At 36.5% G+C, this 25,541-nt stretch overlaps 1 protein-coding gene and 1 non-coding gene across 3 annotated transcripts; both read right to left on the bottom strand.

Moving 5' to 3' along the window:
* Window positions 1–1,258: 1,258 nt before the first annotated feature.
* MOSPD1 (motile sperm domain containing 1) lies at window positions 1,259–24,085 on the bottom strand. 2 transcript variants are annotated; one of them, XM_066249692.1, is made up of 7 exons: window positions 23,949–24,077; window positions 12,871–12,920; window positions 11,317–11,571; window positions 11,110–11,185; window positions 8,620–8,837; window positions 3,349–3,510; window positions 1,259–1,802 (listed from the first exon to the last, which is right to left on the bottom strand). In XM_066249692.1, the coding sequence occupies exons 3-7, from the start codon at window positions 11,468–11,470 to the stop codon at window positions 1,771–1,773; spliced, it is 642 nt and encodes a 213-aa protein (XP_066105789.1). In that variant the 5' UTR covers window positions 11,471–11,571; window positions 12,871–12,920; window positions 23,949–24,077; the 3' UTR covers window positions 1,259–1,770. The 2 variants fall into 2 exon arrangements, with proteins under 2 accessions (XP_066105789.1, XP_066105788.1); XM_066249691.1 differs by lacking the exon at window positions 12,871–12,920 and having other exon boundaries at window positions 23,949–24,085.
* Window positions 22,606–22,725, bottom strand: LOC136317931 (U5 spliceosomal RNA). Its single transcript, XR_010727921.1, has one exon. It is a non-coding gene; the product is annotated as a U5 spliceosomal RNA (small nuclear RNA).
* Window positions 24,086–25,541: the final 1,456 nt, after the last annotated feature.

The raw sequence follows: 25,541 nt of genomic DNA, 5'->3' as shown, positions 1-25,541 counted from the left end.
TTCCTATTTGACTTACATGAACAGACAGCTTTAGGAATTAAGACAGCTAAAACCTTGAGTTCCTCAGAGTAATACAAATAAAATGTATAAATCAATCTGAAACTTGGATCTTCATTTTCTTTTATTTTTAAAGTCAATTTTTCTTACAATGTGTTATCACACGCACATACACACGTGTGTACACTTGCACATGCACACACAGGATTTGAGATGGATAGAGAGACAAGGATAGCCTCTAAACAACTTATTTTTACAAAGTTCAAAATAGATTACATTAACATTTATGTGCTTTTCAGTCATTACACAATGTACCTACATGATCCGTTTAATGATTTATGCACTCCAAATGGTTAAACTAATAAGGATTCTTAGACCAAAGAGAGAGGTCACCTACTTTTATGGGGTTTAAAATAACCCCATGTTTGGTGTTTGGACCACAACCTATTCTATAATTCAGAAGATGAATTAAATATGCCCTGTCTTCTGTAAGCCCTAGGATAAGCATGATTCCTCAGTTAAAAACCCTTCACACATTAACTATGAAAGAGTATATGTAAAAGCTTGTAGTTTAGAAGCAAAGTACTGTTTCCAGCAAAAACCAACCTCTAGCATACATTTTGTGTTTATACATACTCCTTGAGAATACTACAGTAGCAGTTCATAAGTCCATTCTGTAAAAAGATCTGAAAAATGAATTTCAAGAGATTCTTAATGCATCATGCTCTCAAATAAAAATCCTAAGTATGACAGTAACAGTTAAAACTGCATATATATGTTAGAGGTCAGAAGATGCTATAAAGAAATATAAATAGTTGAATTTTGGGGACTTCTGCCATCATTTTGTGTTAATAATAAATATAAACCTTAAAAATGTCTCAGTGACTGATATATAATAGACACAGATATCAAGGATTTTCTATACTTGGCTTAGGGTTTATCTTCACATAAATCACTCAGCAATCTGGGCTAGTCGCTTACAATCAGGCAAGAGACTGCAGAAAAGATAGAAATTTTCCTGCTATTAACCTAAAGCATTATTCAGAGGTAAAGCCAAGGTGAAGTAACTAACTAAACACATTCGTGCCTTCTGTTAGAATTCTTAGACCAAAGAGAGAGGTCACCTATTTTTATGGGGTTTAAAATAACCCCATGTTTGGTGTTTGGACCACAACCTATTCTATAATTCAGAAGATGAATTAAATATGCCCTGTCTTCTGTAAGCCCTAGGATAAGCATGATTCCTCAGTTAAAAACCCTTCACACATTAACTAAAAAACTCTTATTTTAGAAACACCATAGCAACTGTTTATAATGATAGAAACCCAGGTATAATTTACATAGTAACATTGACGTTTGTAGCTAGGAAATAAATGTAATTTTATTTTTAGGCTGGTCAATTTGGTGCTTTAAGCCTTTAACTTTGAAGGGCAGATGGGCCTAACAATTAAAGTATCTTTAAAGTAAATTAGAAAGGTGATAAAATAATAAATGTTTTAATTAAAGTCTTTTGCACAATATGTTTAGATATAAAAAGAATTTCTTCAAAGAATTTTCTAGGTCATTCAGAAGCATACTGTTGTCTATAACATAATGTGCTAGAGTCCTTTGAATAAAATTATAGGGTAATTTAAAATATATATTATACATTTATAATCATTGTAAATCATTCAATAGTAAGTACCATGTTAATGGAGTGAAAAAGAGATAAAAGGCAGTCCACATCCATATTTTCAAGATAAATTTACTTCAGAAGTCAATTGAATTCCTTGCTCATGTTCTAAGTATAGCCATTGTGATAAGTCCTGAAAGGAAAACAAAAATTGGAGAACAGTTAAAGATATGCATTTTACAAAATTTTCCATTCAGCAATTGTTTAGCCCTCAGTGAGCAAATAAAATACAGCATATAAGCAGGTACTCTACTAAGAACTTGACGTCAATTCAAATTTAGTTGATATTATACAGAAAAAATTCCAATTTGTAGTAAAGAGCAGTCACTGAACATAGCTAACTTTTCAACCATCAAATATACCACCCACTTTATCTGGTCACATCATCAAGAATAATATCAGACATGCCTTTAAATGTCAGTAAAGCCAGCTGATTTCATCAACAAAAACACTGTGGGCCTATTTGCGTCACAGGGTCCTAGGGCTACAGAGATAGAAGCATAGTGTTCCTGTTTGGCTTGTCTCTTTGGAATAGATTCCATACATAAAACCATAAAAATGTAATAACATGCTCAGTACCAAATGAGTGGTTAAAAAAGAGAACAATCACATAGGACTGGTGCAGCCAGAAAAGATATTCCAAAAGGTAAAGCTGAAATAAGCCTAAAAGATGAACAGGAAAAATATAGAACAATATGATGGGCATTCATCTGAAGGAAGGGCGAGGGCATGAAGATCAGACTGGGACACCAGATGAGCTTTTTGGGGATCAATAAATAAACTCACAGCTGTACCCATGGATTTATGTAGGGAAGAAGCGAGACAAGAGTAGCTCAGAGAGGTCTCAGAGTATGGAGAGTTTTAAATGCCAAAGTATGGAATTATATGAAAGCATTGAAGGTTTTTGAGTAGGGAATGGTGGTGGTGAAAACAAAGCAGAACAAAAAGCAGTCTGACAGCAATATAATAGATGGTTTTAGGGGAAAAGCAGTAGGAGAGGACAGGAACAGAAAGAGAGGGCACAGACAGACGTTAAGAAAACAACTTAGAAAACAATTTTGAAATTAGAGAGCACACCAAGGAATACTGAGAAAGGGTACTGAAAAGAATTCAGAGACTGTGAGAAAAGAGTCATTCAGCACCAGAACCCTAATCCTTGACACATTAGGTAGATACTGAGTAATGAATAAATGTTTCAGTTCACCTAATTATGAGATTTCAAGTCAGGATGACTGAAATGATCACTTACCAGGAAAACTGGGAATTGGTTTAAAGAGAAAGGTTCACAATATTAAACAAGGCTGCATTGTTCATCTTTATCACTGTGTACACTAGTGTTTCCCTAGGGTCAATTCCTAGAAGTAGAAATGCTATATCATGGAATATATGCATTTTACATGTTTTATACCATTGTAAGTTAACAAAAAGAAAATAATTGAAGAAATACAGTATTACGTACTAGATAACAATTTGAAAAGTACTAAATGTAAGCCAAAAGTTAAATCTTAAAATGCACTTTACCTCAACATGCTTCTTAAAGCATCTTTTATCTGTTTTTGTAAGAAAACAAAATCAAAGCACCACCACCACATCATCCCAAACATAAGACCATCACTATCACCTCTAAGCCATACAAACTGCCTACACATATGCCCCAAATGTATCTTTAAAACACTTGCCTAAGATGTAAGCAGCCACTAATTTTTGATTCACACTTAAGTGGAGGTAGAGAGGCACCAGTGATTCCACATCCCCCAGTGTAGGAAGCATCAGAGCTGCAATGCACACCACTCCCAGGAAGACCGTTAGCAAACTAGGTCCTGAGGACACAGTTCTGGTTTCTGCAAAAAGACAAAAACTACTAGCTTGCTTTTAAAAACAACTTAGACAAAAGTTTGTTCAAATTTGGTGTCCACCACTAACCAGGATTCTGGTTTTATCTAACTTCTTTGAATCTTTCCCCATCATTCCCATTTCATGAGGACTTACCTTCTGGACTTATCTGGAAGCCCGTAACTTCTCTGAATCATTACTGAGAATGGAATGTTGAAATGACACTGTGAGGTAGTGAGTTCCCACTGAAAGGTTACCATTCTCTCCACTCCACCCCCACCTCATCATAATCAGTAGAATGTTTTTGAACATATATCATCTGTGTAGGTTTATGAATTATATGCACAAATACTATACTCTTAAACTTAATATATATACAAATAGAATTGTAAAAGAGTGGGTTAAAAATAGACATTGAAATTATGATATCTTCTTACTGTACCCTAATGGATTGCTTCTGTGTATTCTTTTCTGAAATCCACTGCATTAGAGGTCTTCTACCTCCTGGGAGTATCTTGGGTAGGTGTCCAGGCAAGTGGGGTCCTAGTAACTGCATCATTCTTCTACCATATTTGAAAATGTTAAGACAACAAAAAGGCACTACTTGAGTGTTTTAAAGCTGCCTATGAAAATTCTTGTGCTCTGCTCTACCCTCATTTACAGCAAAGAAGTAATAAAGCAGCCTTGGCCAAATGGCTCAGTTGGTTAGAGTATCATCCTGATATGCAGTTTGCCGGTTCGATCCCCAGTCAGGGCACATACAGGAACAGATTGATGTTTCTGTCTCTCTTTCTCCCTTCCTCTCTCTAAAATCAATAAATAAAAATTTTAAAAAAGAAAGCAGCAGAAACAATATTTGGTAAATATTATGCTAAGTGAAACAAACCAGTCACATAAGTACAAATACCTCATGATTTCACTTATATGAGATGTCTAAAATAGTTAAACTAATATAATCAGAGAGTAGAATGGTGGATGCCAGGTGCTGGAGGTATTTAAAATGGGAGTAACTCATCAATGGGCATAAAGTCTCAATTATACAAGATGAATACAGTCTAGAGATCTGCTGTACAACATTGTGCCTGCAGTTACCCATAGTATATTGTACGCTGAAATATTTGTGAACAGGGCATATCTCATATTAAGTGTTCTTACCTTCATAATAAAATAAAATTTATAAAACATTATTATTAGGCCTGCTATTCTACAGTTCTGGGTATATGTGTACAATATTCATACCCATGTTTTTAAGAAACTAATAACAGCACTTTCTGTTATACGACTTTCCCCACTACCCTTACTTTCATTAAGAGGAATAGCCAACAGCAGCACAATCTTTGTATTTTATTAATGAAATAATGTTCGTTTTATTATTAAATGCAGCTATTCTAAATTATTGATACTGTAGCTGTTGTGCAAAGTTTAATTGAGCATCGCCAAAGCAAGGTAGGTAAAAAGAAATTCAAATTTTATAGTGATTATTGCTTGAAGTGAAACAATAGCATAAATCCTTAAAAACAAGTCTTATTTTAGTTAATAAAGTACCTTTCCATTTATATTTGTTGCAAAGATACATTTTCAAGGAAAACATTTATTGATGACAATTACACTGTTCATTACAAACCCACAATAAAGATAATTTCAAGAAACCTTTAGTATTTAGAGAAATTCTAAAATCATTTGCATAAATGCTTAAATTTTTCAAAATGGAAATAGCTCTTTTCATTATTGTTGTAAAAATTTTATAGAGATACGGACCTTTAGGTCATTTTCAATCTTTTATTATTATATAAATCTGGCTAATTCTCTTAAGCCAGAGGGCACTGACTCAAACGTTGCAAAGATATAATTCATTAGTAATGCAATTAAGACAAACCCACTGAGATTCAGCTGCATTTTTTTTGTGACAGAGACAGAGCGAGACACAGAGAGGGACAGACAGGGACAGACAGATAGGAAGGGAGAGAGATGAGAAGCATCAATTCTTCGTTGTGGCACCTTAGTTGTTCACTGATTGCTTTCTCACATGTGCCTTGACCAGGGGGCTACAGCAGACCAAGTGACCCCTTGCTCAAGCCAGTGACCTTGGGCTCAAGCCAGCAACAATAGGGTCATGTCTATGATCCCACAGTCAAGCTGGCAAACCTGTGCTCAAGCCGGCCACCTCAGGGTTTTGAATCTGGGTCCTTTGCATATCAGCCCAATGCTCTATCCACTGCACCACCACCTGGTCAGGCAAACACCCTTAGAATTCTACATACTGGAAACTGCACAATTAATTTATTACAGTCTTGTTTTGAATAATGATGTTTTGGTCAACTACAGGCAACATATACAACTGTAGTTCCACAAGGTTATAATGGAGCTGAAAAATTCTTATCACCTAGTGATGTTATAGTCATCACAGTGTCATAGCACATTACTTTTATATGGTGTAAACAAATTACCAAACTATCAGTCATATAAAAGTATAGCAATACATTTATGTACAGTATACAGTACTTGATAATGATAATAAACAATTGTTACTGGCTTCTGTATTTACTATATTATATATAACTTTTATCATTATTTTACAGTGTACTTTTTCTACTTAGAGTTTGATATAAAACAGTATGCCAAGTTATGCAGGCAACAACAGCCTCATAGTTCTCGTGTTTTCCACATCTCCTGATTGCATCATTTTCTCCTGTGATTGATTTAATCTCATATTGTTTTGTACAGTAACATGCTGTACAGGTTTGTAACCAAGGAGCAATAGGCTATTATACCATATTGCCTAGGTGTATATAGTAGGCTATATCATCTAGGTTTGTGTAAGTATATTCTATGATATTTGCAAAAAAAATTGTCTAATTACATATTTTTCAGAACATATCCCAGTCATTAAGTATCATGTGACTTATTAAAATAATAAATAGGATACATTAAAATATAACAAAGTTAACATACACTGAATCGGTCACCATTAAGCTCTATTAAAGAAGAAAACTTGACTCAATTCCATATTAGAAAAATTGGGGTAACTACCCACAAACAGGTCATATGGGCCAAGACTATATATGGGACTTCACTGGTGTATTGCCCTTGCTCTAGAGAGTGTCCAAAGAGGTGAAAACCTTGTAGGACAAAGAAGACCAATGCAACAGACCCTACCAAATAAAAAATCCAGTCTTCCCAGTGTAACCCAGGCATACAATTCCCATGTAACTACAGTATTCACTGATTCCACATCCGCAGATTCAACAAGCCATTGATTTGCAGTTGAAGAATGCAGAACGCATGGATATAAAGGGCCAAATAAGGCCCTTGAGTATCTGTAGATTTTGATATTCAGAGTAGAGGGAAGGGTCCCTGGAGCCAATCACCTTTGAATACCAAGGGACGATTGTACTCTGCCAAAGACGTGATGGTGAATAAGAAAAATAAAAGGCCTGCTTTCACTAAGCTTCCTGTAAATGATTGCTTGGAGAATTTTTTTTCAAAACAGAGATCACCACGTGTTATTCTATTATCTTTATTCATCTACCTACTCCAATTTTACAATTATAAGAATATTTTAATATACTTCATACACCAAAAGTTTATTATAAAATAAGAATAAGACACATTGTAATTACTTAGCCTTTCAGGATGATTTTTCACATGAATTCTAATATATTTAAAAATAAAAGAGGATAAAAATATAACTAAACCTTTAACTTTTATTATTCTTGGCCTTTGAGTAGTGAGTTTTTTTCATGCTCGCTAACCACTGGCAGTGAGTTTTTGTGTTTTTTTTTCAAAATATGAAATTAGTTACAGTTACAGTTTTATTAACTTAAAATCATGTTTGTTTGATAATCAATTTATGGAAACAAGAAGAACATACATATGCTTTTTTTTAAATGTTGCCTTACACATTTTTAAAATAAATCGATTGTACTCTGGATGGTCAGGAGGCATGAAGACGTACATGAATGTTCCTACTACTCAAAAGGTTAAACCAGTCTGTTAAATACTAAGGCAAGCTCCAAAGACCACTTTATTTTAAATTATGAACTTAACATCAAAAACAAATATTCATTAAATGGCTTTCAAAAGGGGAATCTTGCATTTCATAAATATTTATATGTCATTTTAATATTGATTTGAAGTCAAAGTGACATTTAACAGAGAATATTTTTCAGCTTCAAAAGATGAAAGGCTGGTCCTGTCAGTCTATAATAGTTGCTGAGAAGAAAACAATCTACTAGCTAATACTTAGTCCCTAATCTTGGTATCACCAGAAAAATCGGGCACACCCTACAAGGACTAAGACTACAGTAATCAAAAAGGCATTGCTCCCTGTGTTATCGAAATAAATAAGGTAAGATGAACAAATTGATAGGGATTTATGATTTAATATAATGACAAGTGGATATTCTGTGGCAATTTCAAGGACAGCTGCTATTACATTCATATATCACCATCACTAAGTTTCCTTGCTTTGCTATGGAAAATTTGTCTTCCTCCTCATATAATAGGGTTGGAGAGGGAGATAATGAGAAGTTAAAGAGATAGAGGAAAAGACATCCAAAGAGTTGAAGATTAGGATAGTGTCAATGTTGAAAGAATATATCATAACACTTCTGAATAAGCTGGAAGAAAATGAGAAATGGAGAGGGATTCAATTAATAGCCTACAGGGGATAATATAATGTACATAGTTTAATTAACTTCAACTTTAATGATTTTTTTTCAAAATAATATGAACAGTGCACCAAGCTTGGCCTATTGCCAAATCTCTCCTTCTTTGAACTAATTAAAAGAGAAAGGATATAGGAAAGTCACAGAAACAAAAGTATATAATTGTCAAATTATGCTAACATTATAAAGTACAGTGCCTGCATTATCAGGTTTTATAAATGTAAAGGTTTACAACAACATCAATCCTCTCTCCTTACAGCATCCTCTGAAAGTCCAGCTCTAGGCCTTGGGCTCGATTTTAGGTACCGAATCTCTAGGTTCTGTTTTAAAATAGTTGGTTAGGTTTAAAGCAACAGATTATTTTCCTAGTAATTATTCTTAGCCCCTAATTATTTTAAAGTTAAAAATGTGTACGACCTCAAAAGGGCTTTAAAAATAACCCAAAATTACCTGGTTGAAATGACTGCTCAAAAAATAAACTTTCACTTAATGGTTCCTTTATTCTTTTTTCCTCTTCTTCCTTTTGTTGTTCTTTTGCAGAAGGGAGAAGAGTAGCCACAACCTCTTTCCTTCCTAAAGCCTTCCTCTGACTTTGCTCAGAAACTTGAAGACGAAATTTGTCTATCACACCATAGTGACAGGATCGAACATCTCTATGACGAATCACACTGAAAACATTTAAAAATAACAAATACTATTTAGATTTCTGGGAACCTGTCAAACAGAATTCAGCAAAAGATTTCATACAGTAAAACAATATTAAATGACTATAATCAAATACTTAAGTACAGAAATTTGTTAATGATACTAAAAATAAATCACAATATAACCAAAAAAGATATGGAGCATTCTAAAATATTTTATAAAAGCACATACTCTAAACATAGAATAAAAGTCCTAAGTTAAAGAATGATAGGTAAGGAAAATTCCTTTTGGCAATGATATTTTATTCTGGATATCTGTGTGCAGTAATATTTACTAAATAAGTGCCCTAGCCAGTTGGTTCAGTGATAGAGCATCAGCCAAGCATGTGGAAGCCTCGAGTTCAATTCCCGATCAGGGCACACAGGAGAAGTGACCATCTGCTTTTCCACCCCTCCCTCTTCCATCTCTTTATCTTCCCCTCTCACAGCCATGGCTTGATTGGCTTGAGAGAAGTTAACCCTGGGTGCTGAGGATGACTCCATGGCCTTGCCTCAGGTGCTAAAATAGCTCGGTTGCTGAGCAACAGAGCAGCGGCTCGAGATGGGCAGAGCATCTCCCCATAGGGGGCTTGCTGGGTGGATCCCAGTTGGGGCACATGCAAGAGTCTGTCTCTCCACCTCCCCACTTCCCCGCCTCTCATTTATTAAAAAAAAAGATTACTAAATAAGGTATATGAAATTGTTTCTTCTCCTACAAAAATCTCATACACTTCTATTGCCACTTTATTGTTAATTAACAAACCTCACCCAGACTTAAAATTGAAATCCATGAATGCAGATAAAAATAGGTATTAGCATAAGTAATCTAGTCTGACCAATTCAACAGAAGGCTAACAATATACTTCTGTATCTCTCTAAAGAGAAGAGTATAACACACTTTAATTTTTACAAGTTACCTGCAATTCCATACATTTTGCTTCATTCTTAATAGAAAACACAGAACAATTAGGTCATTGGTAACATAATACTTGGCTAGAGACTACATTTCTTTGGAATAGTCCTTGCTTATTTTGTACTGAATGAAAGTCAAAGGAAAAGTGAATAAACATCCTTAAAGATACATCATGTTAAGGCTTTAAGTTTAGTCAAAAGAAAAGACATCTTCTCATTCTCACAGAAAATTTAAACAAATACCATTTACTTGGTGGCTTAAATTAAGGGCTGATCAAATGAATCCACCTGGTCACCAAAAGTTCTAATGTGAAAATTAAATATGAACAGCTTGAACAAACAAGAATTTATCTGACACTCTAAGAAGAAGTGATCTGGAAGAGCTCAGATAACCTTTTACAGATAAATTGTTATGCACTTGCTTCCTGTTTGTATAGATTAACTTCCAAACTTATTAGCTGAGTCATTCAGATGAATTTATATAACCACTGTTCTGAGAGTATAGTACTATTAGTTTCCCAAATGTCACTATAATAGCAAAATGTTCCAAAGAAAACTAAATTCCTTATTATAGTTAGAGAAATTTAAAGAAGGAAGTTAGCGATTTCAACCTTTTTCATCTCATGCCACACATAAACTAATTACTGTACTAAAATTCTGTGGCACACCAAAAAATCTATTTTTTACCCATCTGAAAAAAAATAGGTATAATTTTGATTAATTCACACTGGACAGCTACTGTTGTGCTGGCTACTGTCATACTTTTATTTGACAATCTAAGAAAAAAAGAGGTCAGTGCCCCTGACTAAATCATCAGGTATTGCATGTTTTAAAAATTCTTGCGGCACACCGGTTGAAAATCGCTGAGTTAGAACTTGACCTTTATAAATATGTCCATTATGACTAAAAGCACAACAATGAGGAAATATTCTTGGAAATATTAACACAGACATCAATTCCAACATAGTGAAATATTATTAAGTATTTGGTTGACCCTCTTAGAACTTCTTAACAAGAATTTTCTTCCTTTTAATTAAATACATTGGTGTGACATTGGCTAATAAAATGATATAGGTTTCAAGTGTATAATTCTCTAATGCCTCATCTGTATATTGCACTGTGTGCCTACTACCCAGAGTCAAGTCCTCTTTCATCACAATATGTTTGACCCTTTTACCTTGTACTACCTCCCTCTGGAATTTTGAAAGACTAAAACCTTCAGTAAAAATTTAAAGTATAATAAATGCCGATGTGGGAACAGCTTCAAGAAAAAAACTCTTTTCAAGTTAAACACATAAATATTAACACACTTAAAAGATGTTACTAAAAAGTGATTGGGACTTACATATCCACACAACACTGAGGCTTTACCGCACCTGCAGCATCAACAACAACATACTTATTTGGAGTAGTACATAAAACTGAAAGAAAAAGTCACAAAGGCCATTAGTATTTTTTAAAAAATTAGTTTCTACAAATATAAAATTAGTAAGGACTAGTTAATATCCATCAAATAGACCTACCTTTGAATAGTTCAAAGGAGGAGACTCACCTTTGAACTTTAAGGCAAACTCATAGGGATTATATAGAGTCAACACTTGCTTATGTGTTGACTGGTCATCTGCATAAAATATTAGCTCAGTGGGAAACACAAAAACTGGAAGATTTCCTTTCACTAATTCTAGCTGTCTTTTTTGTTGATGCATTGGCACTGAATCCCCCTTGCTGCAGCTTCTGTTCTTACAGTCTCAAATCTATTTTGGACTTTTCTTAAAGTCAGTTAAAAATTCCAAAGCATTTTGGCAATCTAGAAAGAGAAGAGAGAAAGAAAACTGAATGTGAATGATAGCTGTTTTCATTTGTTGTCTTGCCACAAAAAGTATATTCAGCATGCAATAAAATAAGCCCCCAAATCATTTAAACACACCTTTTGACTTTTCCTCTTGTCTTAGTTATGTAGCTTTTACTGAACTGGGCAAAGAGATTTATACATGTTCCTTTCACATTCAAGATTTCAATTTATAGTAAATAACAATATTTGAATGAATGAATGAATAAAGGCTTTCCACCTCAAATTAACCACTCCCTTTCAAAGAGACAAGATTAGAAAGATACTACTCTTTTTAAACCTCAGACTTTTTTAAGTAGAAGAAATTAAGTACTGTTATCACTAATTTTATGTGAGTCAATCAGAACTCTAAAAGACTAAAAGAATATAAAACAAAGTAAATTTCCATGATTTATGGGAGAAAAACATGAGAATCACTTTCCACTCATTTCAACAATGCTTTAGTTAGTGCCTTCAGGTAGCATGGATGGGATAGGTCTTTTAATCTTTTTTCCTAGTCAAACCCAAGATAAGCAAAAATGTCTGGAAGAAAAACCAAATATCCAATTTTTTTAAAAGCTGTCCAAAGAGAGTTTTCTATGAAAATTGAAAGTCAGTAAGTGAGCCTTGGCATGCAAGTGGCACTGTGCCTCCCCTCCTACGTCAAGTGCACAGACTTCACTAGAGCTGTTTTCTTCCAACTTCAAAAGCCTTTCTGGATTCCTCTTGGAGTTCTTGAATATGTTCCAGACAGTTGTAACTGGCAGAAGTCTGACTGTCTGATAAGTGAAATGTTTCTGTATTTCTTTCCTAAATCTAATTTTAAGCAACAATATTATTTAGCTAGCAACCAAAGTGTGACTTTTTCAGATAAAATGCCAAAGCTAAAACATACAATCACAGAATATGTCTGATTTTCACCCTGTAGATCACACCTTTAAAATCGGTCATAAAACATTTAATACTTTGTGTTCAGGTTCTCATACATTCAAAAAGAAATATAACAAATTATTGTTTTTTATTTTACCAGTTATTGGGGCTCATGTACTCTGATTCTATGAAAACATTTCCACCTTTTATCAAATAGGATACTGTATAGTGAAGTATGCACATTTTTATCTTTTTCTTTCAGCTGAGTGCCTATTATAGGTCTGTCACTATGTCAGGAGCTGCACAAAGGTACAAAGATAAATCATGTACAGGCCCTGTCCTCAAGAATCTCAAGTCTCATTGATAAAACAGAATAAGTATTTAAGCTACCTTTATTGTAATACATACTGTTGTATATGAAGTACAAGGGAATTAGAAGACTTCATAAATAATTCTTCCTGGAAGAGAGGTCAAGAGATGGCATTTGAGGTAGTTCTTAAGAAAAGAAGGAGGCATACTTCTGTGCTGGGGGTGTGGGGTAGGGGTGGCTAGGTAGGGCATTCAGACCTAGGGAACAACAGCATAAGCAAATGTTGCAGAAACAGGAAGGTAAAGGAGACTGTTGAAAAGGTTGTCATAATTCACAGGCTCTCCTAGATAATCATGCTACTTTATATCCACATATTTCATAGCATGTAGCTCACAACAGTGTTCATTTTTTTTTACCAAAAATACCTATCAACATATTTATTTGTAATAATATTTAATGTTTGTATAATTTATAACAAATTGCAAACTTTTCATTAGTTACGTATACTGAATGAATTAATATATGTAAAATTTTTAGCACTTAATCTAGGCCAGGCAACAGTCTAAGTATTTGTTGTTGTTATTAAATTAGGAAGAGACCAATTAAGACAAAAAGTGTCAGCAGGCTTCCTGTTTCCTAGTCTAGTATTCTTTTTGCTCTATCAAAATAACTGTCCATTTCAATAAAATAAAACTCAGATTATTCTGAAATGCACATGAATAAATAATTCTAATTTTGAATTTTATTTGCCATAAATTTCTTTTTTTCCCCCTAAGAGCTATACATGTTTGTATTTGGAAAATGTGCTCTCAGAACTTTAGTATTTTATTTTCTTTCAATAAAAAATCATAAGCTCTATCGCCCCCTGGGGGGCAGAGCACCGCCCCTGGTGGGCGTGCCGGGTGGATCCCGGTCGGGCACATGCGGGAGTCTGTCTGACTGTCTCTCCCTGTTTCCAGCTTCAGAAAAATGAAGAAAAAAAAAAAATCATAAGCTCTATAATTACTTTCTTAGTAAGCCTGGCTATTAGGAATAAAACATCCAAGTTTGACATCACTAAATTAAATCCAACATATTTTAAAACTGTTAGGATGATAATTTAAGCTTTTGATAAAAGGTAGAATTTCTGATTTGTGAAAGATAGTTTAGTCAATAAATGTTGATACAACTAGTATCCCATCTAGGGTGAAAAAGGTTAAATTTATCCCTCACTCTTTTTAAAATTCCAAAATTTTATTAGGGTAAATTCGAAATGAATCAAAGCTTTAAATGTAAAGAAATAAAACACTAGAAACCATGGGAAATCTCTTTTAAAAATAATCTTAGGCTTTCTAACAAACAGAAACAAAAAAATATTACTAAATTCAACTAATCTTAAAACTTTAAAAATTCTGCATGGCAAAATATGTTTTTCAATGGTAATTTTTTTGTGTGTATTTTTCCGAAGCTGGAAATGGGGAGGCAGTCAGACTCCCGCATGCGCCCAACCGGGATCCACCTGGCATGCCCACCAGGGGGTGGTGCTCTGCCCATCTGGGGTATCGCTCTGCTGCAACCAGAGCCATTCTAGTGCATGAGGCAGAGGCCACAGAGCCATCCTCAGCGCCTGGGCCAACTTTGCTCCAATGGAGCCTTGGCTGCGGGAGGAGAAGAGAGAGACAGAGAGGATGGAGAGGAGGAGGGGTGGAGAAGCAGATGGGCGCTTCTCCTGTGTGCCCTGGCCGGGAATCGAACCCGGGACTCCTGCACGCCAGGCCGACGCTCTACCACTGAGCTAACCAGCCAGGGTTTCAATGGTAATTTTAACTTACTTTTTAGAGAGAGAGAAACGGAGGGGGGCATTGATCTAGTTTTCCACTTATTCATGCATTCAATGGTTGTTTCAAGTATGTGCCCTCACTGGGGCTTGAGCCTGCAAACTTGACCCTTAGGGGACAATGCTCTAACCAACTGAGCTAGTCAGCCAAGGCGCAAAATACTTTTTAAGCAAAGCCAAAAGAACATTTTCAATTCATATCATAGGTAATGTCTAATTTTCCTACTATATCTAAAGGACCTACAAATCATTATGAAAAAGATGACTCTATAAAAATGAGCAAACAATAAAATATTTATAGAAAGGACATACAGATTTTTCTTGAACTTATGATTGTGTGACCTTACAAGAGAAGTACAAACTAAAGCTATATACTAAAATAAATGTTTTTACCTGTCAGATTGTCAAAAATAAAAAAAGTTTGATAACACATGTTGGGAGCAATCATGCATGCTCTTAACATTGCTGGCATGGATATAAATTGGCACTTCCACTATATCTGCCAAATTTAAATGCATATACCCTCATATCTAGAGATTCTATTTCTAGGAATTTATCCAGTATAAATATTCCTGCTGTATGAAATAGTGCATGTGAAAATTTTTTGTTTGTTTTTGTTTCTCTTTTATCACTGAGGATTAAATAAAGTTCATGTGAAGCACATGGAATAAAATCTGACACTCAATAGTAATTTGTTGTGTCAATAGCAAAATATTGGAAACAGCCCACTGTTCATTAATAGTGGATTCATTAAATAATATGATATAGTGCACATATAAAACCAAACTTGGTGTCATTGGAAAAAAGTGTAAAGATGGGGTTTTGCGGGGCCCTTCAGAAATCAGGGCCCAGGGCATGTGCCCGGTGCATCCGCCATTAAATCTGCCTCAGCCTGCTCCCTTGACCTTACTGTGAAAAGCAAGTTTTTCTTTGTGTATTAGCCCTTTTCCATTTGTTGTTTATTCACTCACCTGTCTTTGTTATCCTCCAGTAAATGGGTATGGCCCAACATTTAAAAAATAATAATATGATATAGCCTTTTGTTGGGATAGCAGATATCTGTCAAGAATTAAGAGGACACTCTCTGGGTAATGTGCATTAGGACTGATCTTCAAATGTAGCATTCAGTGAGAAAATCAAGGTATAAAACAGAGTGTCAAGTATGCTGCCATTTGTGTGGAAAAGGGAGATAAAAGAATATGTAAAGATATTTTGTTAGATATGCGTAAAACATCTGGAAGGATAACCAGGGTTACCCCTGGAGAGACAGGAGTTTGAGAGTTTTCTCCAGATACCCTTTGTATCTATTGAATTCTCAATGCTATGAACACCTATTCAAAAGCACATTTTTAATTCAAATTAAACAACATTGCTGAGACTTAATTTCAAAAAGATGCCAGTTTTGAAATACAAGAAGCAATTTAGAAACAATGTATGAAACATCTGCTAATTGTATTTCCAATTTATGATCTTCTAATAACATTGAAAACCTTAAAACTGTGTGTAAAATAGAATTTCAATTATTTAAAATAATTTTACATGCAACAAACTCATTGCAATGAGGAAAACAAAAGTTTATTTACGATGACTTACAGATTTAAGAAAATGTTAAAACTTTTTGTTACAAAAAAGTAAACAATGGTTTATAAATTTAGCCAGGAAATTAAAATTAACCATACAGAAGAAGTGCTAAACTCTTGGTTCTAACTTTAAGGAGAAGTTAGTTGTCACAGGTCAGAGTAGAAATTTTACTAGCTTTATATATTGGTTTAGTAGAAATTCTCATTCTTTTAATTTTCAAGCTTTCTTTTTAACAGTTGAATATGTACACATTTTCTCACGAATTGTGAATAGGCTGTTAATCCCCTGGTCACCATAGTGTTTATTTTTAGCAGTTTATTATTTCTTTTCATATTCCTGTTTCCATTTCTCACTTATCTTGGCTAAGATAAAAGTTGCCTCCTAAACTTCAACTAGTGGAAATTAGGGAGGATTAAGCACTAGGTCACCAGTGCAATATTAGAGACTGCCAACAAACCTAATGAAGCTAACACGTGCCTTTGATAGTTTTCTTGAGACTAACATTTTCTATTCTCCTTGCTCCAGTTGATACTGCAAAATGTTCAAGTACAAAAGTTCTGGGGAGAGATTAATACTAAGCCAGTAAAACCTTCCTGAAAATGTGTTTATAAGGCTGCTTTCATAAGAGCATGCACAAAGTCAAAGAATGTGAGCTCCTGACTCTTATCATTTTACTGTTGAGCAGTGCAGGCCCAGTGTGAGTAGAGGACTTACAAAGGTATCGGTGGCCAGACTCTGGTCTCACACTTCCCTATACAGTCATAATTTCCTTTGTGTTTCAATTCAAAAGTCCTGCCTCCCTGATGCTGACATCCATGCACAAGCGCAACTGTACAAAATTTCCCTGCTTTTCCAGAGAGTTCTCAAAAGATGATCCAAAATTCAAGTCTTTATATGTTTTCAGTATTATAAAGAAAAAAATCAAGAGACAATTCCACTTACTAAGTTGTGCACACTTTCTTTTTCTGGTTATAAAAGAATACTTATAGTTGTCAATAACTATTCATTAGGGCATTAATAACCAAGGTTTATCTTATTCAATCTCTCTGGACGTCAAAATTTTCCTCATTCTTCAAAGCCTAATTCAAATTCCCTCTCCTCGCAAGCTTCTTTTACTAGCCCAATTTACATAGATCTCACTTATTTTATTATTCTATTTTTAATACTTACTGTATGGATTGGCTATTTTGACATTTGTTTTGTGTGGATTAATTTTGACTCCCCAGACTTCAGACATAATGCCATATTGTTTTCCTGTGAGTTTTTTCTTTTTTTTTTTCATCCTTCATATACCCAAGCTCAGTGTTAGACTCTTAGCAGGTACTGAGCTTGGCAGTTAATCTAGAGATGTCTACTAACTTTTGTCTCCTTCATCAAAGAACACTCCCTTCCTTGTAGTGTAACACACTTATCCAAACACAGGCAACAGACTCCCATTACAGTAACAGTTGATCTATAGTGGCTACTTGCCAGGAGTTGGGGTAAGAGGAAAACAGACAATAAGCAATCCCATATGCCTCTCTCCCATCCTTCCCTTTTTCCCTTCCATCTCCCTCCCATCATCTCCTCTGGTTCTTCAGTGCTCAACTGTGCCAGCAGTGTTTAGATCTAAGGCCTCAACATATCCCCATACCTTCGACCTTACAGGACAGTGCAGCTGGGAACTGGTGCCGCAGGAAATTACCTTGTCCTTTCCTTCTAATCTAACGAAATGCAATCCTGAGTGAAATTTCAAAGAAAACGCAATGTGTATACACCACTTTGTGACCAGTTTGCAAACGACTCTCCCACAAAAAAGAGCCTAAACACAACGAACTCCTCACGCATACTTTCCACCACCAGTCCAGGGAGACCAGTACCACAAAAGTGTAATTATTTTCTGTTTCCTTCACTTTAGATTGACCAGAGGAAGAAAAAGATGATACTCTGAGATAAACAGGGGAGTTTCAACGTCGTTTACCACCATTGATTCAAAAATTTAAACACCACAGAAAACACTTTAAAAGCATATTGTCATTTGCTCCTCCTTTTTTGAGGAGGCTGCAAGAAAAATAAAATGAAATAAGCAAAACTTAGGTATTCTTGTACTAAAGTGGTTCAACGTTTGAAACAGAGATGATTCAAAGCACAGACTTCCCCATAAACTAGTGACCTATGTACGTGGCTTCAGAGCAGCTGCTACTTACTACTTACTTGTCCCTGCTTCTCATGTTTACTCTGATTAGTGTTTCTAGCTCCACTTCCAGGCCTACTCCCTTTTATCTGGGCACAGGGGCTATCTTCTTCTTCCACACTTGGTGCAGTCCTTGCCAATGGCCAACTAAACATGAAATAGTTAGCAGTAAGATCTTTTGCTTTACTCTCAATCGTATTAAAACCTTTCTCCTTCCCATTTCACAGAGTTCTCTGCCTCTTGGAATTTCAGTATCATCTATTGGGATCTTTAATGGCTGGTATATTCTTAAAGTCAAATCTTTCACAAATGATGTTATAATATTAATTTATAGTTTTAAATTTTAAATGGCTCAATGCTCAATATCAGGCAGTTTTGTTTTTATATATTTTCTAGGCTTTTTGTATAATTTAGTATCTTACTAATGGGATTGAGTGCTATAAATGATATATAGTGATAGTCTACTACATATTCAAGATGTAAAGTTGAGTAGTGTATGCTTTATGCATTTAAAAATAAAGATACCCTCCAGAAATGTCTTTTTTAAAATATTTTAAATTACTTATTTTCAACATTTGTTTTATAATATCTCAAAGTCTTCAGTTATTTCAAGATGTATGTGCAATTCTCAAAGCAAAATCCATATTAATTATTTATATGAAATATATATGTTGCTATACATTATACTTTCAAAAGTTTTAGAATCAAGTTCATTAAAAAATAGTTACTGAGCACTTATATACTAGACACTGTGCTAAAGAATGTGGAGCGCCCTGGCCGGTTTGCTCAGCGGTAGAGTGTCGGGCTGGCGTGTGGGGGACCCAGGTTCGATTCCCGGCCAGGGCACATAGGAGAAGCACCCATTTGCTTCTCCACCTCCCCTTCCTCTCTGTCTCTCTCTTCCCCTCCTGCAGCCGAGGCTCCATTGGGGCAAAGATGGCCCGGGCACTGGGGATGGCTCCTTGGCCTCTGCCCCAGGCGCTAGAGTGGCTCTGGTCTCGGAGCGACGCCCTGGAGGGGCAGAGCATCGCCCCCTGGTGGGCAGAGCATCGCCCCTGGTGGGCGTGCCGGGTGGATCCCGGTCGGGCGCATGCAGGAGTCTGTCTGACTGTCTCTCCCCGTTTCCAGCTTCAGAAAAATACAAAAAAAAAAAAAAAAAAAAGAATGTGGAGAAACTGCCTGACCTGTGGTGACGCAGTGGATCAAGCATTGACCTGGAATGCTGAGGTCACCAGTTCAAAAGCCTGGGCTTGCCTGGTCAAGGCACATATGGGAGTTGATGCTTCCTGCTCCTCCCCCTTCTATCTCTCTCTCTCTCTCTCTGTCTCTCTTCTCTAAAATAAATAAATAAAATAATTTGACCTGACCTGTGGTAGCGCAGTGCATAAAGTGTCACCTGGAATGCTGAGGCCACTGGTTCAAAACTTTCTCTCTCTCTCTCTCTCTCCTCTCTCTCTAAAAATGAATAAATAAAATCTAAGAAAGAAAGAAGGTGATGGTCTGCCTTAAATAGGAGTTTGCACTAGATGTGGAGAGAGGGGTGAATTCCAGGAAAAATCTGTGTTGAGACATCAAAGGGAATATTAAAATGAGCTTTCACACTGGATATGGTTAAAAAAATGGTATCTATGGGGGAGTGGCTCGAAAGGAGAATGGGAGGCAGATGGAGACAAATCTTGTAAACCAAGTTTGAGGGTTTAGACTTGATTATAAATGCAAGTGTTTCACAATATGTGGTGCTGGAACAGCAGCAGCAGTTTCACCTGACAACTTGTTAGAAATGCAAGTTCTTGCATCATGAACTAGCCCTACTGAATCAGAAATTCTGGGGTTGAGGCCCTCCAGATGATTCTGATGCATACTACACGTTGAGAACCATAGCTGCAGGCAATGGGAACCTCCAGAAGATCTTAAGCAGTGCACTGAGTAGATAATATTTGAAGGAGGAAACCAGTTGCTATTGACCAGTTAAGCACAGCACTTAACTCCAGAGTAGTGATAGTGAGAAAAGAAAAAAAAAAAAGCTGTTGATTGTGGCATAGAATAATGACGAGGACCTAGACTACAGCAGTAAAAATGGGAAGGAAACACATTTTAGAGATGTTTGGCAAGTGACAAGGATAGATCCACACAAAGGTGTAACTAAAATGGTTTTTATATAAAAGCATGTCACACTCTTGTTGAATGTATTGACCACTAGATGTTTTAAGAAAAAAATGATCCACATAGACCATAGAATAAGGGAAAGTCAAGAGCAATTTCTATGTGTTCCATAATCTCAAGAACAAAGGGTGTCTTGGCTGGTATGTGAATCTAATAGTCTGCTTGTCAGTTCTATTTCTCATTAAGTTAGTAAACTGGCATTCACATATTAACAGAAATATTTTGTGAGTTTGGTTAGTGTGAATCAGTCCCTGAGACTGATAAATAATTTCTGCATGTGCTGGAAAAACTGAAGTTCAAACCCTGAAAAGCTAAAAAAAAATTAAAAATAAAGATACATAAATTCTGTTGATCTAACCAAGGTATTACCAAGGAAAAGTCCTGCTAAAGCCACCTTCATTTATAGTAACTTTACCACTGATCACATAGCCCACTTATTTCAAGAAAAAGTTTTAATGAGTGAAAGAATCAGACTTTGTACTGTGCCGTGAAAGTCAAGAAAATCAAGCAGAATTGTCATTTCTAATTTTGGAGGCAGGATTTAGCTGAGGAAATTTTCAATTCCCTGATGGAAAAGAGAGGTACAGGTCAACCTATTTGGCTAAATTATCTAATGACAGTTTTTCAGAGTGAAATTTCTATTTCTATTAGGACTCTGGATACCTCTTCATACTTACTGCATGTTCTTTTAGTTGATACCAATATCTTGACTTATTTGACTATCTTCTTTTGGCCAAGAATAATTCCCAATCAAAAACTGCACTATTTTATGGAATTGGAGAACTATAAAAGACCCTGGAGTTTAAAACAAAACTTTAATATTACAGATGAGGAAATGGAGGGCCTCAAAAAATAAATCACTTGCCTGACCTTTGGTGACACAATGGATAGCGCATCGACCTGGAATGCTGAAGTTGCTGGTTCAAAACCCTGGGCTTGCCTGGGCAAAGCACACACAGGAAGCAACTATGAGTTGATGCTTCCTGCTGCTTTCCCCCATCCCCACCTTTCTCTCTGTCTTGCCTCTTTCAAAAAATGAATAAAGTCTTTAAAAAAGAAAAATCACTTATCTGTTTATTGTAGGACAACGTTCTCCACAATGCTATAAGGTGGCAAAACAAGACTAAGAGCAATACTGATAACCTGTCTCTTTAAATTTTAGACAATATTTTAAATTCCTCTATTTTCTATCTTAAACCTTTCAAAAATAGAAAAATAGCAAATCACTTACTTTGTTGGGCTGTTAGAGAATGAGGAAGCTTTTCTCGTAGTTTCCTGTTTTATGTTTTCAGGAATTGGAGTTAAATGTAAAAGTTCCTTAAGAAAAAAGTAGCCTGACCTGTGGTGGCACAGTGGATAGAACTGTCGACCTGGAACAGTGAAGTCCCTGGTTTGAAACCAGGACTTGCCAGGCTCAAGACACATGCGAGAAACAACTACTATGAGTTGATGCTTCCTGTTCCTCCTCTTCCTTCTTTTTTCCTTCCTTCCTTTTTTATTTCTCTCTCTCTTCCCACCCCCTTCTTAAAATCAATAAATATCCCTGACCAGATAGCTTGGTTGGTTAGCGTTGTTCCGAAGCACAGAGGTTGCTGGTTCCACCACTGGTCAGGGCACATACAGGAACAGATCTATGTTCCTGTCTCTCTCTTCCATCCTCTCTCACTAAAATCAATAAATAAAAATTATAAAAAATAAATTTAAAAAATAATAAATAAAATTTATAAATTAAAATATTTGGAGAGAAAATGTGCATGAACAGTTTAAGGGGAGAAACATGCATTTTTATAAGCTATTTGTTTTATTTTCTGTCATTGCCTATATAGGGGTAACTTTATACTGAATATCATGCATTATATTTAATTATATATCACATGTAAAGGGAATGTGTCATAACTACCCTTCACAGATTTGAAAAATTCCATATTTTCAAATACCTGGTATTTGAGAAAACTTCTTATTTTGAGAGTTCTAGAAATGTTTCAGAAACTAATTTTAACTTGCATTGTTTGAGTATGTAGAGCTGAACAACTTGAAAGGCACATTTGACCACATTTTTCAAATTTATCACTGTTATATCACCAAATATAACATAAGGTAAAAGTTGATGTCTACTCTTTATACAATATCCTGTATAGAGCATCTTTTTTTTGTTATTCTCCACAGAAATATTTAGTAAAAGGCGAAATATTTGCACGACCTGAAGAGAAATTAAAATATCCTGTATATAGCATCTTACAGTCAGAGAGATTTCCCAGAACTTCCAAGAAATGTCGACAAGATTTTCATCATCAAGAATATATTAAACCCCATGTGTGCCTCGCTGGAAAAAGTAGACTTTTTGCTGTCTGGAATTCACAGTAAGAATGTAATGCATTCCTAAAGAACAGGACTGCTTTTCCAAAAGATACAAAGGACTTTTTTTTTTTTTTTTTTTTTTTTTTTTTTAGTTTTGCGTCGATCTCATTTCCTTTCAAAGGTCAAAAATCTGGGACTGTTTTCACCTAATATTTGCTCTCTTGCTTCCCAACATGAGAGGTGTCTTTGAGTCTGCTGGTGTACAAATGCTACTACAGTCCTCAGAGGACAGATGTCAGTTACTTTACCTAGAAGGGGAAATGGCAGAACATTGATTAAGGGCGAGGGGACAGAAGAGGGAGTATCAAACTGTCTGTCCTAGGACTTCTGCTCCACCTGATTGGTCCAGGCCCAGCCTTTCCATCCCCTATCCCCACACAGGCCGGCTCCTAGCAAAACCGGTCATGTGAGCCTGTTTACAGCTGAGCAGCTGGTGCAACCAAGAGGATCCGTGCGGAAGTCCTGGAAAGGGAAAGCCTACAGGCCACGTACTCCCTACACCTCCTGCCATTATTCCAAGGCGTTCGCTCTCCCTGCCTGCCTTCCACCCCACTTTTGTGTCCTTCTAGACACCCCGGGATGCCTGGCTCAGCCCCGCCGATTTCTTTCAAGTTGCTCAATGCGGGGACCAGCAGGGCTGGAGGAAGGAGGAAAAGGCAAGCACAGTGTCACCCCGAACAGGGACTCAACCTCTGTCCCCCAGCCCTCCTCAAAACAATCGCCAAAGAGTTGTCCCCGGAGTCACATCCCCGTGGTAACCGAATTCTGTCGTTTAGGCACAGTGAAGATCTGTCTCCAACCAGGTAGAGAGAGACACACACACAGGCTGATCATATCTGCATACCAGGCTGGGATCCGCGTACGGCGGAGCAACTGAGAGTCAGAGATGGAGCAGAAAAGACTCTGATTCCTTCCCTCCAACTCCCACCCACATCCCAGCGGCACGAAGCCCTGCTGTCAATCAACAAGCCAAGCTCAGGGTTTGGGGACTGCTCTTTCTTTCCACAGGCTTTCTCAGCAACGTAAATGTCCACGTTTTCCCGAAGTCGGAGGAACAGGGTGACGGGATGGTGGGGGACTCTCACCTCAGTAACACCAGCTCCTCGGAAAGCAGCTGTTAACTGCTCCTCCGGTCCTTTGTCAGTGTCTCTAGGCTGCACAGCCTGCTGGGATACCGGCGGACTCAAGTGCCACCTCTCCGCCCTCTAGCATGAGAGCTGCTGTTGGGGTGGAAGTAGGGGGAAGGGAGAAGAGGTGGAGCCGGGGACGGGGCCGGATCAGAAGGCGGGATTTTCTTACTGCCACCTGGCCTTTCCGGTTTCTTCCTTTTTGATACAACAAACTTATTCCCTGTGTCTGATCTGCCACTCTCCTCTCTTTTTTTCTCTTCTCCCAATACTCTTTCGGGAGACTGGAAACTTTTACAGAGGTGCCACCTGCTTTTGCACTGTTATGCAGCCATCCTCCACTCCTCCCGTTTCTTACTTCCCTACACACAAATCCAGCGAGTACCCAAGGCTAGTTGATTTTATAGTACTTCTGAGGCATGTCTTATTGACAACTCTTCTCCACTCCATCCTCAGTGCTACAAGCTCTTATTAAGTCCAATGACCCTTTGCTCACTTAGCCTATTGCTTGGACTCTCCCTTTTCACTCTCGCCTTTTTCTACCATCTCCCAGACAGCAACCAGAGGGATTTCTCTAAGATGTATAGGAGTATTATTATTCTGCTTAAAACCTTTTTAATGTCTCAGAAGTACCTACACCCCTTAGCATGGTATATAGGGCCCTCTGTAATCCTTTTGTGGTGCACCCAATACTTTAAACTAATAAACTGGATGTCCATGAAAGACAACAGGACCTGAGATAACTCAACTAGAACTGGCTACCTCAAATCTTCCCAGTCTGTAATGTTCATAGACCCCTTGGAAGTATGATCAATGACAGGATTTTCAAAAATTAAATTTTCATGATTTCAGAAAGGAAGGTTAACTTGCAACTGCTACAGGTTCCCCTCCCAACAAGTATAAGGCCCAAAAATTCTCCTCAGTTGTCCAAATGAGCAATGAGCTGTGAGCAGATCTTCCCTGTGTTCAAGCTACTGATGTCTTTGCTCACAGATTCCCTTCATTTATAATGTCCTTCTCTGTCTTTGGAATACTACCTATTTTTTCAAGGCCCAGGGGAAATGCCATGTCCTCAAATAAACCTTCCACAATCTTCCTGAGAACTATTTTTGTAATTGTTGAATTTAAATATGGTTGGTGTACAATATTATATTAGTTATGTTAGTTTCATGTGTACAATGTTGTGATTCACCATTTTTATATCATGCAATGTGATCACCCCACTAATTCTAGTAATCATCTTTCACCAGGCAAACATATAACAGTATTATTAACTATATTCCCCTTATCTCTCTCTCTCTCTCTTTTTTTTACCAGTACTCCATCTCCTACTCGCTGGCAACCATTCTTTTGGTCTCTTTCTATGAGTATGTTTTTGTTTTGTTTGTTCATTTGTTTTGTTTTTTAAGTTCCACATATAAGTGAAACCATACAGTATTTGTCTTTACCTGTTTGACTTATTTCACTTAGCATAATACCTTCTAGGTTCATCTATGTTGTTGCAAATAGCAAGAGTTCATTCTTTTTATGGCTGCATAATTCTATTCTTTA

This window comes from Saccopteryx bilineata, chromosome X (assembly GCF_036850765.1).
Source record: "Saccopteryx bilineata isolate mSacBil1 chromosome X, mSacBil1_pri_phased_curated, whole genome shotgun sequence".
In the NCBI taxonomy this organism is placed as follows: Eukaryota; Metazoa; Chordata; class Mammalia; order Chiroptera; family Emballonuridae; genus Saccopteryx; species Saccopteryx bilineata.
Note: the sequence above shows the minus strand (reverse complement) of the source record. Positions and strands in the feature narration are given on the sequence as shown.